Source organism: Achroia grisella, unplaced genomic scaffold (genome assembly GCF_030625045.1).
Source record: "Achroia grisella isolate CSIRO2021 unplaced genomic scaffold, CSIRO_AGI_Agris_v1 utg241, whole genome shotgun sequence".
Lineage (NCBI taxonomy): Eukaryota > Metazoa > Arthropoda > Insecta > Lepidoptera > Pyralidae > Achroia > Achroia grisella.
The window spans coordinates 2,305,972-2,324,322 of NW_026712734.1; the positions used below are offsets into that span (position 1 = coordinate 2,305,972).

The 18,351-nt window shown below is 32.8% G+C and overlaps 2 protein-coding genes across 4 annotated transcripts in view; one reads left to right on the forward strand and one right to left on the reverse strand.

Moving 5' to 3' along the window:
* LOC131842574 (rhomboid-related protein 3) overlaps nt 1–13,942 on the forward strand; it is a 119,748-nt gene extending 105,806 nt beyond the window's left edge. For 2 of the 3 annotated variants that reach the window (XM_059191148.1, XM_059191147.1), the window contains exons 6-10: nt 6,565–6,677; nt 8,016–8,133; nt 10,037–10,222; nt 10,822–11,094; nt 12,026–13,942. In XM_059191148.1, the coding sequence (XP_059047131.1) occupies nt 6,565–6,677; nt 8,016–8,133; nt 10,037–10,222; nt 10,822–11,094; nt 12,026–12,265 (930 nt within the window). In that variant the 3' untranslated portion in view covers nt 12,266–13,942. The remainder of the gene's footprint in view (nt 1–6,564; nt 6,678–8,015; nt 8,134–10,036; nt 10,223–10,821; nt 11,095–12,025) is intronic. The other variant, XM_059191149.1, reaches the window with a different exon arrangement.
* A 433-nt stretch (nt 13,943–14,375) lies between these two features.
* LOC131842550 (CDP-diacylglycerol--glycerol-3-phosphate 3-phosphatidyltransferase, mitochondrial) lies at nt 14,376–17,981 on the reverse strand. The gene is made up of 7 exons (XM_059191121.1): nt 17,141–17,981; nt 16,325–16,492; nt 15,787–15,989; nt 15,388–15,458; nt 15,186–15,281; nt 14,961–15,087; nt 14,376–14,666 (listed from the first exon to the last, which is right to left on the reverse strand). Exons 1-7 carry the CDS (start codon nt 17,730–17,732, stop codon nt 14,541–14,543), a joined length of 1,383 nt encoding a protein of 460 aa, XP_059047104.1. The 5' UTR covers nt 17,733–17,981; the 3' UTR covers nt 14,376–14,540.
* Nucleotides 17,982–18,351: the final 370 nt, after the last annotated feature.

The window sequence follows — 18,351 nt, forward strand, 5'->3', positions numbered from 1 at the left end:
TTTTAAACCTTAAAACGTAATTTAATATGGAAACAATAGAAACCTATGAATGATATTTACAATAGTGTTTATGTAATACTACTCGTAGATGGAAATGGGTATCCTATCTTAGGCGTAGCGAATCTCACAGTAAAAGCATAGACGTAAAATTTCGTCGGAACTCTATTAGACTTATAAAATATTAAATTTAATATAAAAACAAAAGTCACAAGTATAAAACATCAATATCATAACGATTAATATTTGAAGAATATATTTATACGTCATACCTACTATAATGACAAAGCTATATGCAATGAGATCAGTAAAGATAAAGTGATAAAGTAACAACTATTATTAGAACAGATTTCTACAGTCATGTTTTAGTTAGTGACGTTGCTAATTCTTTTTACCTCTAACACACAAGCGTGTAAAATCGTTTGGGAAATCAAAACTTGATTTATGCTCTATTTTTTATGTAGATCAACCGCTACTTACTTCACGGTATGACATAGAATTGACATGAATCTTACGTGTATTAGCAATAAAACACATCAATCAGTTGCAGCAAATTTATGCAAGTATTGGAAAGTCCTGTAACGTGCATTGCTATGTTTACGGGCATAAAATAATTAAGATGATTTAGATAGTAATAATAGAACATAATTGATACTCCTTGCATATGATCACATATTAATATAAGATAAATATTTTGAAGTATTGATATTAAAAATCAGCTTGTTTTTTGAAAGAATTTGACAACGTTAAATCAATCATTCGATATGCATTGTGCGACTTGGTCTAAAAACTAAAACAATTTTGTTTTAAATCTTGAATAAATTATCGCTGTTTTAACGGTTGCATATCGACGTTCATTTGCTTTTTCTACTATTTCGAATGAAACCTGTTTTTCATTTAAATCCACGATGTTTGGGAACTGTCATTGTTTACGTTGAATAACTTATATACAAGTACGTTCCAATCTAAATAAACTGTATAATATTCTCTAGTCATTAGTTAAGATTGCCAATTTTGTACTATTGTTAGAATATAATATCCCACTACCATCATCATGTTACTACAAAACATGTCGCAACATGTTTTTATGTGCCAGGAGTTGAAAACAAACCGACGGATCTCCTGATGAAAAGCGATAATCGTGTTTATATAGTTAGAAATACTTAATATGTGATTATTTGGTATAAATACTCTGGAAGGTGTATTCGAAAAGTAATATAAATTGAAACATAATTTCACACATGTACAGAAAATACTAGACTAAATCTCAAGCGATCAAAACCCGTCTAAACCGAACCAAAATCTAAATGTTTTTATTTTTGTAGATTATTATGAAACATGTATCCATATATACATATATATGATACATATTTTTAAAGAGTTTTTTACAATTTGAAAGGCACAAAGATGAATAGAGGCTGAATATTATGGATATATGATAAAGCCGACGACGTCGGAATATTATTAGGGGCTTTGTACCATAGAAACCATTTAATTAAGTACTTTAATAATTAAGAATTTATTTATTACCGTCGCTTTTAATTATTCAGTATAACATTCGATTTCTCTTCAGTTATAATTAATAAAATTATTTCACAATGTATATTTAAAATTCCGCAAACCGTTCGCTTCCCTGTTACAAAACGTATAGCGTACTTTCACGGCATCATAATAATGGAAAGAGACTACAAGAGATTAGAACATAATGGTGCGGAGGTGGGCGCGTGGGAACACTCCCAGCGCTCACGTGCCCGGCACATCACTTCGCTATACTAAATCTAACATTAATATGCTAGATTTAGATAACCCCACTAAAGACGTATATACGTCGCAGATATAAATTAATATCCCGAAAATATTAAACTAAAAACTGCATAGATATTTTACAAAATGTTAATTTTTTTACAAGCCTTTATTAATATAGGAATCACAAAGTAATAAGAGAAAGTGTATATTAAATTATAATAACACAGGTTTTACAATAATATTATAAATTTGCTACCTAACTATTAGATTGAAAACATCAGTACAACAAGGATTCAATAATAAGTTAATAGAGCTATGCTTAAAACCATATAGGTAATACTTGCATGAATAATACAAGTGAATGAACTACGCAAGGAAATCAATTATGCTTTCATTCATAAACTCACGTTGGTTCTATGTAAGCGTAGGTGTCCATAAGTCACCGGCCAATAAATCAGCACCTATGCACAATTGAGTGGGCTAGTTCATAACAAAAACTTGAATACATATTAAACATAAATTTGATGTGAGTACCTACAAAACACTAACACAACATTTACCGCGCTTTTGCCTGCATGAAATTAGTTATAAATATTACTTATACACATATAAATTGTGAAAAATCCATATCAACTTAGTTTTGCATTTAGGCTCTCAGTTCATAGAATAATTAATCAGAAGAAGTATCTAAATAAGTATAGGTTATGTACTTATTTATTACCTGTAAATACATATTGTACCTACAGGTAACAAATAAGTTGTTGGATATGTAAATGTTAAGACATTTGGGATTACCGTAGACCGTGCAGGTACACAGATCATAAATATACAAAACAATAAATCATGAATGGTAATGTGGGTTATTGAAATGAGTATGGTGTCGCGCTCGCGTAGGCTCGAGAGCTTATTTGATGGCCAATGGCAATAGTACCTAGTTAGTGGTTCCGGATACGTATCGGACGTGTCGGATGTCGGCGTGAGTCACGCGGCGCCCACGCCGGAGCGCCGCGCCTGCCGCCGCTGCGCCCACTGGCGCCCGACTTGCCCCGCGAAAATTCATTACGAAATTGAAATTATCTTTGTTATATCAAATCTTTATAAAACATAAATAACTACGCGTAACAGAAATAATAGACAAGATTATGCACATAATTTTAAAATCTCTAGTAGTTACTAGTGAGCTTTTTTTTAATAATGCATTAATATATTTTCTCATGATTTATTATTTTGTTCTTTCCTTACTTGTATGTTTGAACAGTGGATTTTTATAAGTGGTACGTTTTAGTGATTTATTAATAGTATTATTATATTAACGATCAAGACATTATGGGCCGCTGTTTACACTGGCTGTATTAGTAGTGCTAGTAAATATGTAAATTATATATTTTTTATGTACAAGATAAAATGTGTCGATAAATAGTTGGGTTTCAATCATGTTATCATTCCGGTGATTTTAGGTCCTTTACAATAAAGCTTAATATTAAAGGAAAATGTATCTCATCGGTGAGTCACTCGTACGCAATAAAACGGGCCTTTTAACCCCTACAGAAAGTTTTTATTACCTTGGTACTTTTACAAATGCGTGCATCCCAATAAAAGCGTGTAACTCTTGAAAATCACGAATTGACAATGTGCCGGTCGCATCGCAACATAAATGAACAGGGCCGTTGCCGAGACAGATTTAGCCAGCAGCGTCTGCGGCGCGTCTAGGCTATTCGTATTTGGGTTTTGGCATTGGACATTTTGCAGTCTCGTGGGAAACTGAGTTGAACGACTGCAGAGACAATGCGGTTGCCTGAAGTGATGCCAGATTAAGGGGAATCACCCTAATTTTAGGAGGCTTTTGTGGGTATAATAAGAAAGACAGAAGTAGGGGGAAGTGAATTTCTGTTACTTCAAAAAACTATGTTCTACCACTAACACAGACAAAAAATATAAATATAATAGTGGGCACTCAAAGAAGGAAACAAGTACCTACATAACAGTGGGGAGTGGGCATTGCACTTATTTTATTGGGAAAATTTTGTTCAAAATTTAAAATTTAGAATGAAGGGAGGGGGGACTGATTATGAAACAATTTTGGGGGGAAAGCATGTATTCATCTGGCAACACTAGTTGTCTGCGATCGCGGACAGTCGTTCACCGCACGCTACCGCCCACCCATGCCACGGGATTAGGTAGTTCCGTATTTATTTACTCCTCTGCCCATGCGCACTACTGATTATCAGTAGTCAGTACACTACCTAGTGACTTCTTGAGCGAATAACGAAGATTCCACATTTACGATTTAAGTACTATATTAAAACAACACATGTATTGGAACTTGATGAAAAATAAAACTAATAGCTGAGTTTACATACTTACTGAAAATACAAGTAAATTCTACATACGTACAAATTGTATTCAATTACGTATCTACCGGCGTTATAGGTGTTGGTTGTATACTTTTTCTACCACAAATAATATCTCTGATTATGTCGTCCGCATAATATAACTGTAATTCCATAAATTTCATATGGCCACCCCACATGAAATTTGTGGAAAGTTGACAGAGGTATTGTCAACTATCGACTTAAGTTGTGAACATAACGTTTTACATGACCCATTCTGCTGAGAATATTTTATTCTACATTGAAACAGGGCAAGCCCATAACAGTCTTCGATTAATTTGGTTTTGTCGATGTTTTCCATCACGTAGAAAACATAACTTACTTTATTGTATTTAAACGATTACAAACTAGTTCTAATTAAAAACTATTAAGTCGTTAAGTAACTTATTGATCGCTTTAATAACTAGCTTATTATCGATTGATTTGAATTAAATTACTCTATTACCTTCAGCAGGCCACCGTCTATAGTTATTTTTTTTTATGAATAAATATAAAATGGATGAATGAATAAAAATAAATACACCCACCTGCGTTAATCTTATATACCTATACATATAAATACCCTAGCGAGACACTATTGGCTTCGAGAGATTACCGTATGGAGGTCGATCTGATATGTTATAAATTTATAATGCTAGCAATGGAGCGACTAGCCTCCATTACTAACAATCCCCTCCTGCCTCCCGCCCAAAGTGAAATATTTAAGTATTCTATCTTCACTTAAGTAATACTCGCACTTAAGTAATAGTCACTTCAAATACAATTTGGTAAATATGAATGATTACTTAATACATATTCAATAACACCTAGTCATAATTGGAAATACCTTCGGATATCTGCACGCCTAAAATGATCTCATAAAGGTGCGGTCAGCAACAAAGCAGATTAATGGATGTGCAAATCTTAATGCTAACTGTACATAAACTACTCTATTATGATAATAACCTCTTAGACATCTGCATATCTTCGCCAGTTTATCTTCTCTGTAGGAGTTAGACAATAATATATTGTGTTTTGTTATAAAATGTTTTATAATTTGGAATCTGGTTGTAGGCTTTTTAACATCTACTTAAACATCCCGCGATAGATTATGAGAACTGTCATTTAATAATATTTTTCATTGTTAGTTTATATACGTAGATCATGAAAACTTTTACAAGTATAACGTATATATACGCCTAGAAACACACTACTCTATTATACTATAACTATAATTGATCAAAAAATGTCAAGGACTAATTTCATAACACACCGTCAGCTGAAACAATTTCATTTTATATAACTGAAATACTTTCTAAAATATTGTAATAATATCAACACTTAACTAAACTATACTCATAGTGTACGTGAATGGTGCAACCATTGCGAAATGACCATCAAGCTAGCCGTTAATAGACATGGATAACGTTATATACTGTATATATGCCACAGTAACTAAACAGTCCCCCTTGTGCATCGCAAAGGAATGTTATAAATAAGTATGTCTGTGACAGCGCAGCTCCAAACACACAAGCTAAACATTTCCATTTCAAAAATTAATACACCAGAGGAAGTGTAAAAGTATCTCCAGTATCGGAGAAGTTAAAGAGTAATCGTTTGTCTTGGTATGGGAATGTAATGCCAATATTTTAAAGAAAGTGTTTTATAAGAATTTGGAAAGTTGGAGACTGTGTATGATAGAAGATGATATAGCCAGAAAGGGAGTGAATAATTAGATGACTGCGAACAAAAAAAAACATATTAGAAAGATAACAAAAAGCAGATGATGATTTATAATAAAAAAACGTGAAATATTATTCCTGATAATGTCATCTATAGTTTTTTTTTTTTTTTTTAAGTGGTCTATTAGTAATACTAATACTATAATACTTTTTGTAAAATTAGTAACTGACAACACAAGAAGTGTACTGTTGTACATTGAATTGCAATAGAGGCCGGCAATTCCATTACATGTAGGTTTATTACTCTGATTGTTTTAACTTTAGAAAAAATGTAATAGACTATTTTAAATTTGAAATACAATGAAATTTGAACATCGGGTAGTACTTCAAGGGCGGGGGTTGGTCGATAGGCTTTGGCGGCAAGCCAGCCGACAGGCGGCGTGACCGCGACACATAAATTCACCCGCGCATTACAAGTGACAGTTCTCAATTATTACCATGTTTATGAACATTGTATTGTAACACTTCTACGGATTTTAGATATCACAACCCTCATATCGTACTGGAATTGAGGACATTGCAACGTTTACATTAAAGTCGTTCTCACTACTATTTTTTAAATGACTGGTTGATAAATTATAAATTAAATAGCCAAACAATTTGTAAAAATTAAATCTGTAAAATACCTATTTTAATTTAATTTAAATATCAATAATGAAACAGAATTTATTGCCGACTTGTAACTACATTGAATATTTACATTGTTCCAGATGAGCGGCAAGCGTACACGCAGCTATAGATGCGCGGTGCACCAACGGGACCGAGAGGTCAGCTCCGAGAACGACTTCCATTTGCTTCTCGAAGATCCTACATTATTTGCCAGGTAAGATCAAATCACCTTTCTTCTTCAGACTTTATGAAACTAGAGTACTGTGTGAATGGTCCGCTATACGGACCGAATTGGATAGGTCGGATGTACGGGCGCCGTACATATTTATTATTTTTTGTTGTATACCTAAACTTATAAAATTATGATTTAATCGAACTACAATTTTCTTTCATGACTTGCCTTCCTCAAAACCTGTCGTTAAGAATTTCATGAAAATATTTTGACGTGACCGGTAATTGCTTTTCCCAAACTTATTTAAAATTTGCTGCTCACCAAAACGAAAAAAAATAATCAGAACACGTACATACGTGTATTATTAATTCTTGTATTTAATATCTTACATCTTTGCTTTAAGTTCCTACCTACTTAGGCACTATCTTGTTTTTAAAATAATTCTTCACTGGAAAATATAAGACCGACAGTAATAATTATAAACTGGAGAAGTAACACAAAATGATCTTATTTGTATGTTATTTAATGTTTTTCAAAATTATTCGTACGAGAACCAGAGCATTACCTATTTTTACAGCAAATGTTCTGAAATACATCAAAATCGAATATGTCGTGACAACCTGACAATCAATAGGTTAGGTACATCACACACATCACAACAACTATCTATACTTTCGACAAGTAAATTGATAGTAAAATGTAATCAAATTAACAAAATTTCAAAATACCTATTCAGTTTCACAAAATTTTATCGTACAATTTCTCTATATCGAATTGAAACTCTTGTATCGATTGACGGTTGCTAAAAATATAAGTTTTTATGTTCACTTGTCGTGTCACATTGACATGTGGTGTGCTATCATACAATAAAATCGTTAAAATATTTTTTTATAAGGCCAATAATAATTATAAGACAATCGTTAAAGTAAGTAGATTGATCGTTTGTAATTATCATCCATTCCGTATAGTTAATTTTAACTCGTAGGTAGCTAAACGATGCAGTCAGCCTAGTACATATTAGGTTATCGTTCTCTATTAGATATAGACTAATGTGCTTCTTTGAATGAAAGAAAAAAAAGAAAATGATCAATAATAGGATCAAATTAATGCATTGATTTTTGTCTTGTCCTTGTTATAATATAAAAATAAGATTTACAATTTATTTGTTATTACTAAAGATATTCACATTTGTATATTGTCATCTAAATTATTATATACATAAATAAAATCTTGCAATATAGTAGCAGTAGTGTTATTTCATATTGAAGTTATAACCCGTCCCAACTAAAGTGTCTCGACTAATTGTAAGAATCAAAACAAAATACATGCCACAGAAAACTCGTACTTGATCGTTGCTAAAATATCTCACCTTGTCTACAGGATGGTCCACCTAGTAGCAATGGAAGTGCTTCCAGAAGAGCGAGAGAGGAAGTACTACCAGGAACGATACACATGCTGCCCGCCACCTCTCTTCATAATTTGCGTCACATTGCTAGAGGTAATTCTTAATACAATTTCTACATTACTGTACATTTTCCAATGGAGTAGGAATAAACTTAACAACTAAGAGCATTTGAATAAACAAAAGAAAGAAAAATAAACATTCAATTTAAAAGTTTCTGTACACTTCATTTTTATCAGCGTTTAATGTACCATAAATTAACACCAAACATAGAACTGTCAGCGGCAATGCTCCGATTCTCGGCGAACATGAGTTGTTCTCTACGGACAAAATTTTCACTTATGTGCCTATCCTTATGTGAATAGGCACTTGTATCTGACAGATAAGTTTTGCAGAGTTCTGTAGTACTTAACATATCCCTAATTGTAGTCTATTATTTACTTTTAAGTGTATCACAGCTATTACCTACCTTCTACATTTATTTGACAATGTGTCTCTACATATGAGTTTCGATTTATTGTACCGTAATGGTACATCACTTTCTATTCTGCACGAGCACCGCTGCTCAATCCCCGCTCTAGTTACTTGGGTTAATTAAAATTTGTAATAGCGGATTTCACATCCGTGCAAACAAGCGGTTTACGTGAAACATAACAAACGGTCGGCGCACGCGCAACACGCAGGCCCATGCATAGTGCTGCCCATCCGGCGCTACGTTGCAAGCAGTGACTGATAAAGTTTGGAAAAATGTATGAAATAACATGGCTATGTATATTTTAAATTCACTGCCAAAAATAAGTATCGAGTCAAGTCATTCTGATTATTTTTGTAATCGCAGCTATTTACAGCATTGATTGTGTCATTCTTGTTTCGCCACACTATTTTTTTTTTCTTATATTACAGTACAATATACCTAATACGAAATTACCTAATCTTTTAAAAATACATACTACATTACATGGTTACATAGATAACCACACAAATACAATCCCATTTTATTTATATGCAAAACAATTATGTTAGTATTAATACAATATGCTAAAAAAAGTAACACAGAAGAAAAGTAATTCACTTGGTATACTAGAAACTTTATATTCATTCATTGGATCAGATATTTTTATTATTATTTGATTTTTCCGTTATATCTATATTTCATGCTTTGAATCTACATTGAAGGGGTGACTGATTATTCACTCTGTTCGCATATGCCCGTTGATTCACCGCAGTACGATACTGTTCAAGCCGCTCTATTATGATATATTTAACGGTTTTCCCTCAATGAATAATTCAGTAGAACGTCATCAATAACGTTTACGTTTTGTTTTAAAACGAATAAACCACAACCACCTTTTAAAAAATATTATTCATTTATTTAAATATTATAATTATTTAAACATATAAATACTATATATTATGCTGTAATAATTAACAAGTTAAATTTAATAATTCTCATAATATGACTGTAGGTTCGAAATTAGAAGTCGGTCTCGAGCAATTTAGTTTTTCTAAATAATACCTAAATCTAATATATGAAGTTACTGTCTGTTATAAACTCGTTCGGTTGCTCCTACACTACAGTTATTGTGTATAATGACAACATATTGAATTATTGTCAAAGCAAATATTTTGTCGCCGATTTACTTATGCTAAAACTGTTTATTTAAAATGTATCCAGTAGATACAAAATAGGCACAAATTGGTGCTGAATAAAGAACATTACAAAACCAAAGTAAATATTCAATAAGTGTAAATAATTATAAAAATGAACTTTATAATCGTATAAACGTAACAGTTATGAGCTTAATTTCTTCCTTACATTTCATAACGATCCTATAACCTTGATTGCTATAAGGACCGATGAGGTTTTTCATAACGGTCGATAACGTCTAGAAACCGTCATTATCGTGATACCGCTTATCCATTACCCTTCTATAGGACCCTTAGTCCTATCATACCACTTATCCTAAAATGTTTTAAGATTTAGTATACATTTTTGCAGTTGGGCGTGTTTGCGTGGTACGCGTCAAGTTCGAGTGGGGTGGCAGCGGCGGCGGGGCCCGTGCCCGTGGACTCACCACTCGTTTACCGACCCGACCGTCGTCGCGAACTATGGAGGTTCCTCACGTACAGCGTCGTCCACGCCGGCTGGCTCCATCTCGCCTTCAACCTTCTTGTACAGCTGGCAGTGAGTACTCAACTTATACGTGGTTACTAAATAATGAACCCGTCTAATAAGTGAAAGATTTTTACTTTTAATATATTTTTAATAGATTAACCATATCAAAGTAACAAACAAAATACTATTTCTTTTGAACAAATGGGGACAGTAATTCTTCAGTATCTGGTAAACTGTACATAAGAGCAAATAGTAAAATAAAAGAAAAGACACATTTTTTCTTAAATGAAAATGAAATCAACTCAAAATGTTATATTCATACTCATATAAGAAACCCTGGGCAATCATACTCATGAATACAAGTTTGCACCAGGAATCGAACCCGCGACCATCGGAAATAAAGTGGGAAACCGCTAGACCACCCAGGCTATGAATTCTTTTTTCAAGCGTTCTTATTCTATGTCAATTTATTCGCTGTAAAATTATGCAGACATGCTGAACACACGAATTATAGTTATTTCCTCAAATTTCTCTCTATGTATTTATTTAAGATGAAGGATCTTTAATTGTAATTTCGGTCTTAAATCTACAATTATCTCTCTCTTACGCTAACACGTAGAATTGAAAAAGTTCGTATAATATTTATTTGAAATTGCTTTTATTAACAGGTTGGTCTACCACTTGAAATGGTGCACGGCGCACTCCGATGTGGTGCGGTATATCTAGCAGGCGTACTGGGGGGATCCCTGGCGGCGTCAGTACTCGACCCTGATGTATGCCTGGCGGGCGCGTCCGGTGGCGTATACGCGCTGCTGGCGGCGCATTTAGCCAACGCATTGTTAAACTTCCACGCGATGCGATACGGCGCCGTGCGATTGGTTGCGGCGCTCGCAGTCGCCTCATGTGACGTGGGCTTTGCTGTCCACGCTAGGTATACTAAGGTGAGTAATTCATAACCGAAGCAGTATATAAGTATTGTGGTTTCGAAATTTTTATGTTAACCTAACCTAACTATGATGAAAAACAAGCTAACGGTATTGGTAAATGACAACCATCACGTATATGTATACATATAAAGCAGCACAGTCATGTCTTTATATGATGCCTGTGGTTGCCGTTCCGGAGTACTATGAATGGCATACCTCCTTACACTGTAATTCCACTACCATATATCATCCTCCTTCATCACCCTTGTGTGCAATAATCTGAATATTGTAGCGATAAATCAAATACTGTGGAAATTAATATATGCAAGGAACGGATAAGTTCCTATATTGTCAATTTATGAACTTCATTTCTTGGTGTCTTTCATTGCCACCAAGTCAGGATCTGATTATGTAATCTTCAGATGATTTAGGCGCATGCATGTTTTAACTGTCGAGTTATTAATTGTACAGTTAGTCGAAATGGAGGGTTCTTTTTATAGTCCATTTTGTGATTTTATTAAAAGCCAGTCGAAAAACTATTGTTAGGCCGGAGTCCCACATTTAAACAGTTAGTTACTAGAAGACTCTTGCCAAATGAATCGACGCCAAATCGTCAAATACTCACCATTTATAATGAATTATATTACCTCTGTGACGTCATATAGTCAACTACATTATAGATCATAGTATCAAGTATGCTCAAAATTATCTTATTGGATTCATCGATCTAAATATATCACCGTAACAAACTGTCCTAATCTATTAACGACCTTTGGAGCATCGCTCCATCTTGTTGAGAGTCGTCTTACTCAGATTTGCCTTTAAGTTGGTGGTGGATAAATTTAAACTCATAAATAACTAATGTCCTATATCTATGTCGTTATCTATATTTAAACTGTACATAATGTAATCATTGCGTAACTGTCAATTTTCGTTTGTCAAGCAGGAAGCGCCACCGGTGTCGTACGCAGCACACGTGGCGGGAGCGCTCGCAGGCCTCACTATAGGCCTGCTAGTGCTGAAACACGCACAGCAAAGATTGTGGGAGAGATTATTGTGGTGGGCAGCCCTAGGGGCGTACGCAGCATGCACGCTCTTCGCCGTTCTCTACAACATCTTCAGTGGACCCGTGGACGAGCTCCACTACATGCCGCCAGACCCTCCTCCCGACGTTGCCGGATTCTGACCTAATAATGTCACGCGACGCCGCCTGCTGACCAAAAACTTAGGCTTTGACGACATTCACTAGTTTCTCCGACCACAGACTGTTGAGGTAGTAGCTAATAGAGAACGACTGCAGATATTTCTTACTAAAGAAATGCACCAAAGTAGGTTCTAGAAACTAAGTACATGAACATATAAGCTTAAGAGTAGAATATTGCCAAAAATGTCCATTATGACGTTATTTTATGGACGTTTATAGTCAATTTTATTACGCAGAATGACTCAATAGAGTTCTTATTACATGATTACCGTCAATATTTTCTTATAAGGCGAAAATGGAGTCAAAGCTTAAGTCTAGATCACGCAACGACTGCGACCTACCACGCCTAGTCAATTTACCTTAGTGTGATTCGCTATAAGTAACGCTATGTTCAGAGGAGGCTCATGATCGGCTGGGTTGCGCACGATCTAATCGAAATCAGATTGAAATTATATCCAGTGGTGTTTTTAAATACAAACTAGAAAATCGTAATAATAAATTAATTACAAATGTATATAAACGAATAGTAAACCTTTTTTCCCAAAATTCCCTGTAATAGAGTTAATACCATGGAATATATCATCAATTTGATGCGATTTTGATTTGATCTCGCCAAAAGCCAGCCTGCAGTTTACACAACGTGTGTATTTCGTCCAATATAACAGAAGATTTATGAATCTTTAATTTTTTTTATATAAATTATGAATCAATTGTTAAAATTGATTTGTGCGTTAGCTGTTTTTTACAGTGTCCAATAGCATTGAGACCTCCTCGCGATAATTAATTGTTAAGTAGTATTAATTGTATTGGATAGGTGAACTATTTTTGTACCTACTCTCTGCGTCCGTAGTCTATAGGTTGATGGCGTTGCCGCTACACATACACAATAATATGTTCCCATATGGACTGACCAACTCGACTAAATGTTGTGTTAACTTTTATAGTAATTATAGTGTTTTATTCATTGATTGTTAACATTAATGCCACATGATTTTAACATTGCATTTAGTTAGGAAAGTCAGCGTAGTTATGGCCTGCACACCAAAGATTAGGATTAAATGGCATTCCTACTCGAATGTCGGAAACAATCTCATTCTATCCTCATTTAATTTGATTATAGCTGATTTAAATATTGCGGAAATAGAATTTACTTCAAGTTTGCTCAGAATATATATACTATAAGTATGCCTCAATGAGTTAACATGATTAATATTGTAATATATAAGTAATGTATAAAATGCTCAATTTCAGTTATTTTTTATTGTGAAATAATGCTCAAAAGTGAGTTTTTTTTATTTTATGCGATCAATTGGATCATAATAAATAAAGATTCCTATTTCATTTTGTCATATGTGAAATCCATTACTGATGGACTGCATCACAACTTTCACTTGATAGACCTAGTAGACTCACTAGAATAGATAGATAATTGATAATAATGTGCCTGATTCCTATTATTATTATAAACTTGATTGTATACTTTTAATTCTAATCAAATAATGTCACGACTGATTTTTGTATAAATTATTACAGAGTGTTTTTCATTTAATTTATTTTAAAATTACTTTAAGTGTGAATCAAAATAATTATAATTATGTGATTATATGAATGAAGAATAAGAATGATTATGATTAAAAGTGATTGGAAATCGTATTGTTGTCGTTTTGTTTCTACTACTACCCTGCTACAAATGTCGAGATGAAAATTTTCTCTAAAATATGTTTCCAAATTGTCTACAAGTTCAGAGTGCAAAAAAAACTATAGATTTTATATGACAATTTCATTCGCATGTCAATGTATTTTTTGTTTTTGTAATTAATTAAATTAATAACATTAATTCACATTCATGGTAACAATATTTAAACAATCTATTTTAAATAAATTGTTTCCCACAAACATAGATCGAAAGAGACGTCGTATATTAATTTTATGAATACTAAGTAAAAGTCTACTACTAGCCCTGAAATTATAAAAGACAGTAGTGGCAAACACAATACCTGTCATAAAAATACCAGCCGTTTTGGCTAAACTTTTTTTTAAACATTTTCGAACTTTGTTGTCTAATAGATCATAGATAGAAATGAATGATAGAGATAAATGGAGCCTTCCAAACTTATTAAAAGCTAAAATATGACAAGCAAAGTATATTTACGACATCTATTTAAATCCATATCTGTATTTCTTATCATACATGTAAATAAATCTATAACAAATAATTTATTTTATCTAAATAAATACATTGTGATGCTTACTAAGTTCAAAAGTAAGTTCTAAATAAACCGACGGTAGCTCGAACCCAGAGGGGCGTCTCTCTATGTTGCAGTTCTTTCCCACACTCTGATGCATACTTATGGAGCATTGTACACTCTTCATGAAGTTTCTCCTAACATGAAACAAAACATGAATAAAAAAATATTGGATTTGAAATAAAATAAAATAAAATTAAAAATTGAAATATAAATACTATAAACTACTAAAATTTGGTTCAAATTGCAGTCATATACATTAATTACTATGGGGTCTACTCTTTATGAGTGAATTGCAAATAGAATTATCTAGTAAATCTTTTCTAACACACATTTGACTAGATTTTACGTCATCCAACATGTAGGTATTTAATTATAATATTTTGACCACAATAATTAAATTAAACTAATAAAATGTGTTACTTAAGTACCTGTAAATCAGATGACTCAGTAATAATAATAGCCTGAGCTTCTAGATCCCGTCGCACTGAGCGCTCTCCAAGATTTGCGGAACCAACTAATGTTGCCCACGGTACCCCACTACCAGGGGGATAATACCTAGAAGCAAATACAAAATTAAAATTGTAACTCTTCTGTAATTACTATCTCACAGAGTTAGAATAAAATATGTAATCAACATAAAAAAAAAGTCGTACCATAAACCTTTCGCGTGGAATGTCCATCCAGGCCGTTCATATTCCAACATGGACACTCTACTTGCTTGGTTAGTATCTATCACTCTCTGCCAGAACCTGAAATAATCATGATTTATTAGGAACTAAAAAATAAAGATATGATGTAGGAAACATATATTTATTATGTATTGCATAGATACAAATTCAGTAAATAAAAACTTACTTTTTAGCTATCAAAGAATATGCATGTGGTATGCCACCTGCAGGACCCGCTGCTCCAAGAAAGCCATTAGCCTGTAAATGGATTTAAAAATATTAAATACAATTTTTTGTAGATAAAATATAAAAAAATACATAATAAGTTTCTAACTAGCACTTAGATACATTTGACCTTTTTTATTTCAGCTGCAGTTTGCTGTGTATGTCGTGTTTTGATTATAGAGTAAGATTAGGCAGAGAAATTACAGGATGAGAGGCATTTTATTTTAGTCCTTTGAAATGGCACAATGTAAAAATTTATGGATTTTATGAACATTTTTTGTTTCTACTATAAATTTAGTTATAATAGACATTACTTATATAATATTTGGAGAAAAGAAAAGAATTGTTCCCAATATCTTACATTTGGATGTGCCATCAATAAACTTATATTTGATTTAGAATTACGAAGTAATATCTGCGCATATTCTTCTGTGAGATTAAAGTAACCTGTCGCCAGGCGTATGTAGGAACCCTCGGGTGTGGAGGCAAGTATCCTTTGTGTTGCCTGTTCATCTTGAGTTATATTGAATTCCCCCATTTGAACTAATGGGAAGACCCATGTGTCTGGAAAAATAGATAATCAATAAAACAATTAATATATTTTTTATTTAATATCAAACTCTTAGCTAGGGAATTGTAAGTAATGGAGAACAGTGATCCACTCAGTCCCTCATTGAAACCAATGTGGTTATTTAATATTGAATTATCAGTTACTACAAGCCTGTAGATTATTCAATTATCACCTAAAAAATATTGCAAGCCTGGCCTAAAAATGGTTTTGACTAAAAGACTAAAAGTTTAACCAAATCATACAGTCTAAAACTGGCCACTACAGATTATTTGAAATAAGTAATAGTTAGACTTATCAGTAATAAGAATTAGACAAATATATAATGTACCACTTAAATTCTTCTGTGAAGTAACCTTCGCTTTTTGTATTGTTACCCATTTGTCAATCAAATTCAAAATACCCTTGTTCATTTCCTTCGTAATTTCTTCTTTTGAATACAGACTATGACATATTTTGCCATCTGTACCACATCTTTTACTAAATTTACACACTTCATCTGCAATAAATGTAATAATTAATGATAATAACAACCCTTGACAATCGATATAACATCATCTAGTCAAATGCTAAGCAGAACTTGTGTTTTGGGTACTAGAGAACTGATATAAATACTTCAATATTTTATTTTGAATATAGTTACACAGTATAGACATACAAAACACCATTACAAACAATCATACTTGTGTTTACACTATGCTAGGAATCAAACCTGTAACCACTGAAAAGTGTGGTAGTGTGCTAAACAACTGGACCACTGAGGGCTTCAATTAAAATATAAGAACAATGACACACAATAATAATTACATTGATTTCATTCTTATATATAAAAATAATGTGTTTAAATGAAATACCTATTGTTTAATAATTAATCTTCATACAGAGAATGATTATACTTATTGATTACCATAATTTAACAATTAGTTACTGAAACATTTAGAAATATAAATTTTAAATTTTAAAACTATTTTACAATTAAGAATATCAAATACAAGCATTCAAATAATAAAAAAAAATACTTGTATAAAGCAAGTTTCATAGTTTATATATTGAAGAGAGTCAGGTTGAATTAAATTAATTCTTTTCAACATACATAAACAAAAAAGAGCAAACAAAAATGATTAGCAATAACTTACAGTCATCATACCTATGAGTTCACTATAAAAATTTGCCAGATCAACATCCTCAATTTCAATGTAACGGTCCTGACGTTGTTGAAAGTAGTCATTGGAACAATTAGCACCACTCAATAGCACTTTATTATCTGCTATGTATAGTTTCATATGCTGGAGCCCAACCAACTCATTGTATCGTGAAGGCACAGCTTTGGACCAGCTTGTCTGTAATTTAGGTGTCTGATACAATGACACACTACATTGTTCTGGTACAGAATTTATAACTTCTTGTAATAAAGTCTTAGAATTCACTTCTCCCCGGGTACCACGATGGTAATCTAATAGAACTTTAAATCGCAGTTCCTGTTTTACTACATTTTCTTTCGTAATTTTTAGAAGTTTCCTTTCCAAGGCACCTGTGCCAATATACAAACTTGCAATAGAAATCCTACGGGTTGCGTTTTTAAATCTTTCACTTAAAGTGTCGTAAAACTTTTTTGGATCAGTAATAATATTAATTTTCGATGATTTCACAGGAAAACATGGTGCTACTCCGTACAACCAGTTAAAATATTGCAATTCCGTTGGTTTAAATCTTAATGACAAATTTCCGTTAAACAACATTCTATTGTAGGATTAGTTTGTCCCACACAATATAAATAATAAGAAACTTAAGTAAAACATTAAGTTATTCAATGATGTACTCTAACTGAACTGAAAGTACTTAAACAGAACATTATAACCAAGGTTCCGAGGAATAACCTAAACATTTGAGTTATAACTTAAAAAATATAAAATCCCAGAATCAATGAAAAGTGAAGTAGTAAATAAATCATATATACTATATTTATCACTACAATAAATGTATTTATTCCAATTATTTAATTCAATTCAAATGGAACTGGGTGTCAAAATAAAATTTCTGAGAGCGAAAATGAAATTGAATTGACATTTGACAGTATCACTTGACATAACATTGACAATGACAGTAAGGACCCGAGAGTAGTGGTGGGCGTTGAGTAAACGAACCGCTTTGTAAATCTGATTTTGTACGTAACGATTAAACTAGTTCACAGATAAACCAGTTTATTCCTCAAATGGTTTGTGAGTTCGTTGCATTGTGTCGCGATCGTTTCGTCTCGTCTATAGAGCCAATGGAGGCGTTCGCTCTGATATTGCTAATTGGTAAAATATATTTTTGTTCGTTTAAAAAATTAACGATATAAAATAATTTATCTCTTTA

Bases quoted from the DNA above. Each gene is read 5' to 3' on its own strand.
- LOC131842550 (XM_059191121.1), bottom strand. From the start codon at position 17,732: ATGTTGTTTAACGGAAATTTGTCATTAAGATTTAAACCAACGGAATTG. The intron at 16,493-17,140 runs GTATGATGACTG...CATTTATTGCAG, and splicing joins TTTTTATAGTGAACTCATAG to ATGAAGTGTGTAAATTTAGT. The intron at 15,282-15,387 runs GTAAGTTTTTAT...TGATTATTTCAG, and splicing joins TATTCTTTGATAGCTAAAAA to GTTCTGGCAGAGAGTGATAG.